At 39.1% G+C, this 9,457-nt stretch overlaps 1 protein-coding gene across 1 annotated transcript; it reads left to right on the top strand.

Annotated features, from left to right (window-relative positions):
• Positions 1-1,848: 1,848 nt before the first annotated feature.
• Positions 1,849-9,457, top strand: LOC139766044 (23 kDa integral membrane protein-like). Its single transcript, XM_071694184.1, has 5 exons — positions 1,849-2,036; positions 5,485-5,673; positions 6,561-6,734; positions 8,059-8,304; positions 8,534-9,457. The coding sequence occupies exons 1-5, from the start codon at positions 1,986-1,988 to the stop codon at positions 8,588-8,590; spliced, it is 717 nt and encodes a 238-aa protein (XP_071550285.1). The 5' UTR covers positions 1,849-1,985; the 3' UTR covers positions 8,591-9,457.

Raw genomic sequence — 9,457 nt, 5'->3', positions numbered from 1 at the left:
TAGTAACTCAGGCATTGGTTACTTACTATCTTACTCATCTCCCTGATGACACAATAAAAGCCATTACCGCCCTCTTCAGTCGCAAATTTCAAAACAGCAACGATCATTATGATCCTCAAACCCAATAAATCGAGCCGAGACCCAGTTAACTACAGGCGCATTAACCTGCTCAAGTCCATCGGGAAGACACTTGAGAGAATCATTAACAACAGACTCGGACTTCACCTAACGAGCAACCACCTACTCTCACACAAACAGTTCGGCTTACGACAACATCACTCCACACAAGACGAACTCATCATAATTACCAACTACATACAAAACAACACTTGGACATACAGAATGACTGCCCTCATTAAAAAAAAAATAATAATAAGACGTAGAGAAAGCCTCTAACACTGTCTGGCACGAAGGCTTGAAGTACAAATTAAGCAGCTAGTTCCAATTCCGAAGACCCACCATTAAACTTTTATCCAATTATCTCAGTAACCGAAGGATGCGAATGAAATACAAAAATTCATAGTCAAATTACTTCCCCCCTCAATGCCGGTGTACCTCAAGGCTCCGTACTGGCCCCCACTCTTTACATCCAGTACACAACTGATCTTCCCAAACCTTTACGGGCAGACTCGTTACAATAAGCGGAGGACGCCATCCAACTGGTAATAGCTAGGACCAACACATCTTGACCAGAAAAGCTCAGGAAGAAATTGACCAAGTTTCGTTTTGGGAGTTGAAATGGAGAATCATATCAAACCCCGCAAAATCCAACATATACTTCAACGTACGTCAAAGACACAACTTAACCAATGTCTACTTACACTCCCGTATTCACCGTCATTTACCCATACCTGTCTCACGTACCAACACTGAACTAGGTCTAAATTACGACGTTCAGATGAGAATGAACCATCACATCTAATCAAGAGCGGCTACTGAGAGAGTAGAGCTCATGAAATTTATCTAAAACAAAATTGCATCTCTATAAAAGATTGACACGCCCATCGATAACTTACGCCCCAGCACTTCAACTCACAGACAAAACCAACATCCGCTCCCTCCAAATAATACAAAACAAAGGTTTACGGTGATCTTTAACGTACAAGGCGACTAAAATTGGAGGGAGCGGTGGGGCTGGAAATCCTCCCCTCTCATTTTTTTTGTTAATTTTCCAAAAGAAGGAACAGAGAAGGGGGCCAGGTGAGGATATTCCCTCAAAGGCCCAGTCCTCTGTTCTTAACGCTTCCTCGCTAACACGGGAGGGAATGGCGAATAGTTTGAAAGAATATATATATATATATATATATATATATATATATATATATATATATATATATATATATATATATATATATATATATATCCTTCCTTTCCCCACTTCACTACCCAGCTCTGTCCAAGCTAACCCAACCAACTCAATGCACGCTGGGTTGAGCCCTGGTTCTTTACCTTCTACTAAATCTTACTTCTTCTAAGCTAGCTCTTGCACACCCCCCCCCCCCCCCCACCCCTTTCCTATCATCATTATTCATTCATTCCACAGCTCATCTTCACGTCTCTAGTCCCTTCTACTGTGAACAAGGAAAGCCCATGTCCGCCTAAATAACCTAGCCGTACAAAGAAACTTAAAACGATTTAATTCTACAGTGCATTCAAGGTAGGTAGTGAACAGCTGTGATAACGAAGCGTCTCCCAAAATACTCAAGAACAGGATTTTATTTTCTATTAAAGTCTGTATATTGCAAACTAAAAACAATAGCTCATTATCCAAGGGAATAAAGCCGAAAAAAAACATACCTGGTCGCCGCCGATAAGATAACCACCAGGAGCAGCCATATTCCCCACGCTCGGCTCCAGTGGGTGGTTCAGTGCGCACCGAGGCAGCGTAGAGTGTACACGTAGCTCGTCTTTGTGGCCAAACTCGCCCAAAAGTACCTTTTAAAGGCTTTTTCTGCTACCCAACCGCAACAGTAACAAGCACCAAGATGGGCTGCATAAGTAAACTGGGATTATTCATCCTGAACTTCTTAGTTTTCGTAAGTACTGAGACGTTTGTATTGTGCGAGTGTAAGATGCGCACGCCTAACAAGGCCCCAAATCTACTCCCACGACTACGATTCTTGAGAAGTGACAGATTAAAGTGAACTAAACTCTGTACTACGGGATTATGTGGTGTGGATAGTGTAAGCATTAAACAGTGATTCCCAACAAATTACTTAACTATGTGTGAGCTGCATACTGTGATGTGCGTCGTGACCAAAGCAGTGATACAGTATTCTGAAAAAAAATCCCAGTGCTCTTATGAAAAAGGCACAAAGTCCTTTCTGAAGACTTGTAACAAGATTTCACAAGGTTAAAGAGGGGGAAGGGTGGTGTGTGAGCAGGTCCTAAATTTCTCTTTATATTGCTCAACCTGATTACTGCTTCTCTGATGCGGGATTTGACTAAAACTCCTAAGTACAGGTTTTATGAATTTCTAAATCAGTGTTCATAGTGAGAACTGATATAGCGTGTGTATGAAGATAGAAACTGGGCTGTGGCGCGATTCAAACTTGTCCTGTTAAACAGCAACGATTATCTTCCCAGCCGGAGGGCATACTTAACCACTCTAACCTATGGAGGAGGGAGAGACCCACTTCTGGAATAACGAATGCATCAACTTTACTCCGCGTTGTGAAGTTTGCTCAGTCAACCGTATCAAGCTTAGTGTCATAGAAGGCCAGGGGTCAAGTGCAAGTGCTGGCAACTGTAGCGCTATTAAAGTTAACAGAAGAATCTGCCGTTGTGCCTTGCTATTCCGACACTGGTGTGTCCGTGTGAGGCACCGCATGTCTAAATAATAGGCTGCGAGCGTTCTTTGTTTACCAGGGGAAACATTATGAGTCAATTACCCGTACATGAAGTCACATACTTTGCTCTAGACTGACTTTTGTTATTTCAGCTTAAGTACGATTTCGCTGTAATATTCTTTTACTTGATTATGAGTTTCAATCACTACATAATGCAACAGGAATATATATGTACAATAGTGATTAACGAAGCTGTTTCGCAAACTTCCGGTGTATAATGAAGAATGTCACGTGAATAGCAATGAACGTGTAACAACGCCCAGCCTTGTTACCCGCCTTTCACAGAGCTCTCGCACATCCAGGCCTTCCTCAACAATCGAACCTTATCACACCCTTCTCATCTTAACAGACCTCATACTCACCAAACTCTCTTACCCACTTTGAATAAACAGTTTCTCTTACATCCGTTGTTACCACATCCACTTCTCTCATAATCATCAAAATTGTCTCAACTTGTCCAAATGAGGCTATATGGAAACTACCTTAGCATACAACAGTTGGTTCCGTATTGTATTTGTTACGTCAGTTAAGCTGCATTACGTCTGACAAACTCGTAAAGTTCCTTCAGCCTCAGGAATATATATATATATATATATATATATATATATATATATATATATATATATATATATATATATATAGGCTCAACGCTGTTCCTGTTTGTCTTAACCATCTATCTTGCTCCATATATTTACTGACGTACTATTTTTTCTCTTACGATGGTCTGTTCCTTATTTAGCTGCGCTTAATTTACTCTTAGAGTATTTTAACGCCAGCTTTCATAAAATCACCACGAGGATTACATCGTCGTCGGATGTATTACACAGTTTTTGAATGAAAGTCAAGCTAACAACAGGATCGTAACAGAAATTGCCTTAAATGTCTACCTTCAAGGAATGTCCACGAGCTAGCTCGACTGTAAGATAAAGCTATAAGAGGGACTATTGATCATGGCGCGGCCTAGCTGACACAAAACAACTTTCACCGCCCCCGCTGGGTCATGGCGGGTCTTCAAGATACTGTCTACAGTGACAACATACCTCTTGCATACTTTCACAACAGATTTTCAGCAAAATTATCGTCTGTAGCTAACCCAGTCCTCAGCACATTATGAACTTACGAGCCACTATTTACCGACAGCCTAGCTGTCGTTCACTTCTGTCTTAAACACAACACGTCTGGAAGACATGCAGCATAATGTGTATCATATGCTGTGTAATTATGTATATTTACATTCATTTCTCTGCATCATGTATGAATGCTTGGCCTACAGGACCTACATCTTACTTTAATGAACTCCGTAGTATACTAACTACCCTGCAACAAGTAAAAAAGTGAACGGATTGAATTATCTAGGGAAAAAAAGTTTGGAGTCACAAAGAGAACTTAGCTAAAATCTCTGCGTTTGAAATAAGCACGAAGGCTTGTTTTATTAAGAATAGCATCGACTGTAACGGTATTTAGAGTGCACAGCTGATGAAACTTTACGATGTAAGGGGAAATTACTGGGTGGCAGTTTAGAGTCGCCTACTACAGAGGAATGCTGGGGGAGATGGCGCCTCGCCCAGGTAAGATGGCGAGATCCTCTGGTCGCTCACTCTGTGTGTATCTGCCGCTTTGAGTTAGCCTTCTGTTTTTACTGACGTATTGTGATGATGCATGTCGTAATTACATTGTTCATTTAGTGTTTATTCCCCTGAAGCTCATTGTTATTAAACAAATAATGTAATTATTAAAGGAGTTTCACTGACGTACTTCCGTGGCCATTATGTAACCCTCGACAAGCTACGGAGTCAGATGCTTCAAGTGGTATTTTACAGTGGTAGTAGTACTGAAAGACTCAAACTTAAACTAGGTTGACATTCTCGAAAGATTTATTTCTCGAATGTCACAATATTTAAAGAGCGTTTAAAATGAAAAGAATCCACTAATATAATACGATTTTCATCAAACTTTTGTTTCATCAAACTTTTGACAGATGAATAGTATTCAACCTTATGTATACAAGCTTATCTGATGTTTAAACTGTTTACCGTGACAAATATCAAAATTTAAACTTACACAACTAGAGATGGTATAAATAACCCACTCGCCGTTCTAATCTACTTTTTGCCATCGTAATCTAACTTGTACCGCGTACATTTCAATACAATTCTCCACACTGTTGTATGTACACTGACCAGATTCAGTTTATATATATATATATATATATATATATATATATATATATATATATATATATATATATATATGCACAAAACACCCACTCCTCACACTAACAACTAAACTAATTAACAACCAAAACTAATTATCAACTGCCCAGTAATGTTTTGTTAACTGACCTACTCGAGCTTGCATACAATGTGGTTTATATGGGAAATAATGAGACCAGATAAAACCATTTCTCTCAGCAGATCTTCCTACTGTCAAAGCAAGCAATCCTCTAAAAAAAAAAAGATTCACATGTACGCATTATTTTGTATATTTATCTATCTGATGTACCTCCAAATTCTTATATATATATATATATATATATATATATATATATATATATATATATATATATATATATATATATATATATATATATAATCCTTCAATCACTGTGTTGTTAATTAAACCTTGTCCGTTGCAGGTGGTGGGCGTGGCCGTGGTGGTTCTGGCCTCCATGATCATCAACAAGGACAACACTTACAGCGTGTTACTGAGTCATGGAACCTTCAGCGTGCCCATCATCATCCTGATTGCTGGTCTCTTCATTGTCTTGCTGGGCTTCCTCGGCTGCTGCGGTGCTATGAAGGAGAGCTCCTGTATGTTGAATACGGTAAGTCAAATGGTGCTCAGGACAGCTAAGTGTATGCTCATTTAGCGCCAGGAAAACAGACAAAAAAAAGGCCACACTCGGTCTCAAGCTGTCATGTGTAATGCACCGACACCACAGCTCCCTATCGACATTCAGGCCTCACAGACCTTTCCTTGGTTTACTCCGGACGCTTCACATGCTCTGGTTCAGTCCACTGACAGCACGTCAATATAGTGCATTTGAACGCGCACTTTCACAGAACTAGTAATACCTTTCCAAAGCAAAGATTCAAAGCCTCTTACAATTTGCGTGCTAGCTGGTGACATGGGCTGCTTAGCCGAATGGTTGGTGTAACGTTACTACGTAAATGGGACTAAACTCCAATCCATGATGTTAGAGGAAGTATGATTTTATATATATATATATATATATATATATATATATATATATATATATATATATATAATTTCGTATGGATAAAGGCGACCTGTCCCTGTGCATCTTAGCAACATTTTGCCTGGGCTGCAAGTCAACACTATTATGATTAGATGATGCAAGATCATTCACTGCCCACAGACAAAGCTAATACAGCAAGGGACATTTACCGTGACACAAGTAAATGATTTATGCACTATTTATTCTTTACTTTTCCTGCAGTCGAGTAATTAAGATTCGGGGTGCATAAATGTCACGAAGGTCCATGGCTATTTAAATCAGGTAAATATAAAATTCGTAGTTTTACACTTTTTACCATCCATCTCGTGCTGTCCTACCCGAACATTAATTTTGGTAAATGCTGAACCTTTAGCTGCTCCCGTTTATCAAACACTATCACCATCATGTGTGTAACGTAAACATCATGAAATCATTATAATACCCGTTCCTCATACTGCTCTTCCTTTCAACAGTATGCCTTCATCGTGACCATACTACTCATCGCAGAAATCGTACTGGCTATCATCCTTCTGGCGTTCACAGACCAAGCTGAAAGCACGATCAAGGGTGGCATGGAAGATGTCTTCGAGCAATATGGAAACAATGACACAGTCCTCAAGAAAACCATTGACGCCGCCCAGCACGATGTAAGTTTCATTGTGGTTGAGAATTGTATAGTATAAGGTTCACTGTGGTGGGGACTTTCATTGTAGTAGGAACTTATATTTTACGTTTCCGTGTCTTACGGACTTGTAGTCTAGCATGCTAATGGTGTCTAGTTCCTAAGTCAGGGTCCAATACATTTCCATACCCGAGAGCACTAACGTCTCAATGCAACTACGGCTGTGTACCATGAAAACGAAACATGTCCACTTTCCATCATTAGCCGTGTTCGCTACAACACGCCCTGCAACATACTGCTCACGAATATAATCTCCAATACTGTACATAGTTCACCAACTGTACCATAACATTCAACACACACATATGAATATACGTACCTCCTATGAACATGAATTACACTACAGTACTTAATATTCATTATCACGAAATGTATACACACAGCTGGTGTACATAACCTTACATAGTTTCACTTAGCTCACCCAACATTCTTTATCTCAATCATCATTTCATACTTCATGCTACTTATCCTCCAGCTGTGGACATCAAACACTTAATCATAGACTTTGCTCCTGTACTCGGTACACTAACCTATTCCTAGTTTCTTTGTTCATGTAGTTAACTGTACAAGCTTGGATGAACTTTATGCAAAATGTGACAAAATGAATGGCACAGTATAAACTCCAACAAATTGCCAATGTACACTTCTAACACGTCTTATTGTTATATACATCATAACACGCTTCCCTTCCTGTACAAACTGGAAGACAGACATCATAACCCTCCCCTTATTAGGGCTTCTTGATACACCACAAAGTACACACTATTGAATGGTTTTGCACTCTGCTTTCCAGTACTGGTGTACAAACCATTTTTATATGTAACGCCGCCACAATAGTTCATATGGTAAGCAATGCCATCACCCGCTGCATCTTCACGTTGGTCTGTCTAGGCACATCGTTATTAGCATAACTCAAGAACAAGTTTTGTACATATTAACTTCATACTGAACACCACAGGGCAATTCCTGTGAAAATGAATAGATTCGATGTTTGGGCATGTATTTCCATAAATTTGCAAAATTTAGGATTTTTTTTTTTTTGCACATGGAATAAACTAGGCAGAGAGAAAATTCTGGCATATAGCTTTTTTTTTTCCTCTTTTTTCTTTTTGCGCGGCGTCAAGATCATACATTTATATTCTTGAAAATCACTCTTCATTAGGTCTTCAAATCATAAATTCACAATAGAGCTGGATTTATAATTCAAGTCCACACTGTTCAGCAGTGGAGGTACTCCGAGAAACATCACACTTCACATTTGAATTCTTAATTCCCTGTGTCTTCTTCAGCTGCACTGCTGTGGAGTGGAACAGTACACTGACTGGCAAAATTACACATATAGTGGCGGTGAGGACGTGAGCATAGGCTGCTGCAGGGAACAGATACCAGACTGCTACAAGGGCATGGCTACCCTACCTCTTGCTGAAGCCAACAAGACCATTTACACCAGAGGTTGCTATTATGCCTTGAAGGACGAGATAATGGGCGAAACCATCGCTCTCGGTGTGACCTGCCTCGTCCTTGCTGTCATTCAGGTGAGTTGCACGATGTGTTTAAGTACAACATAAATCATTCCTGACTACCTTTACCTCACGTTTGCAAAACTGAACGTGACAGTCGTTAAGTCGGAAATCATCTTGAACATTTTAATTCCCTTTTTTTTTCACACTTTTTAACCATGTGACAGATGGAAGTTGTGACGACATGACGCTTGATGCAGTTGTTGTTATATACATCACAAACCTTTTTTATTGTACGTTACAGATCATGAGCATTTGCTGCGCCTGTGGTATTGCCAAGAAGTCGAGTCAATACGTATAGACACCACCAACTCCCACGCTCTCTGAAGAAGTCTTACATGCAGCAGTACAGTAGATGCGACGACGAAGAAAATCTAAATCATGTTCCTCTACAGTATCTGCTGCCAAGCCAGTGTCCAGCGTCTCTACTCGTACAAATGAAATTCACCAAGACGAGAAACTCATCATCATAGATACGTGTGATGAACGTGGGGAATCTACAAATGACGTCATTGGTAATACATGACAAAGTATACAGCATTGTCAAGCCATTTGTAAGGGTTAAAAGACAAATGGGTCTTTATTGGGTTGGACTTTATCATATACCTATTTTTATATGAAATTCAAGAATGCACGGTGTGACTTAAAATGAATGTACAAAGTTTATTCTGAAACACTCAAATGCTTATATATATATACATATATTACTTTTTTTATTCCATACATATTCACCTTTTCCCAGCATCATCCCCAGGGATTATATATATATATATATATATATATATATATATATATATATATATATATATATATATATTGCAACATTAACAGTATTCTAAGACCCACATGATGGCAATTTTAATGTGAATGGGGAAACCTCAACATTATGAATTATATTTGTACGCCCATAACTAACTACTTTTTGAGCTTGTGGTATCCTTTCCCTCATCAATCATCACTCGACAATCGTGCAAATTTTTTGGTTATAATATGCATTGTTTGATTTCATAATGAATGTGTGTCCATGTGCATTCCAGTACCTAACTAATGGTCTTCTGCGACCTTCATTACAGAATTTTGGATCTTTTTTTTTTCTGAAACATGTATAATCTTAAAGTTTTAATTTAAGAAAATACAGTTGTAGATAATAAAGATTTTTTTTTGAAAA

This window comes from Panulirus ornatus, chromosome 4, assembly GCF_036320965.1.
Source record: "Panulirus ornatus isolate Po-2019 chromosome 4, ASM3632096v1, whole genome shotgun sequence".
In the NCBI taxonomy this organism is placed as follows: Eukaryota; Metazoa; Arthropoda; class Malacostraca; order Decapoda; family Palinuridae; genus Panulirus; species Panulirus ornatus.
Note: the sequence above shows the minus strand (reverse complement) of the source record. Positions and strands in the feature narration are given on the sequence as shown.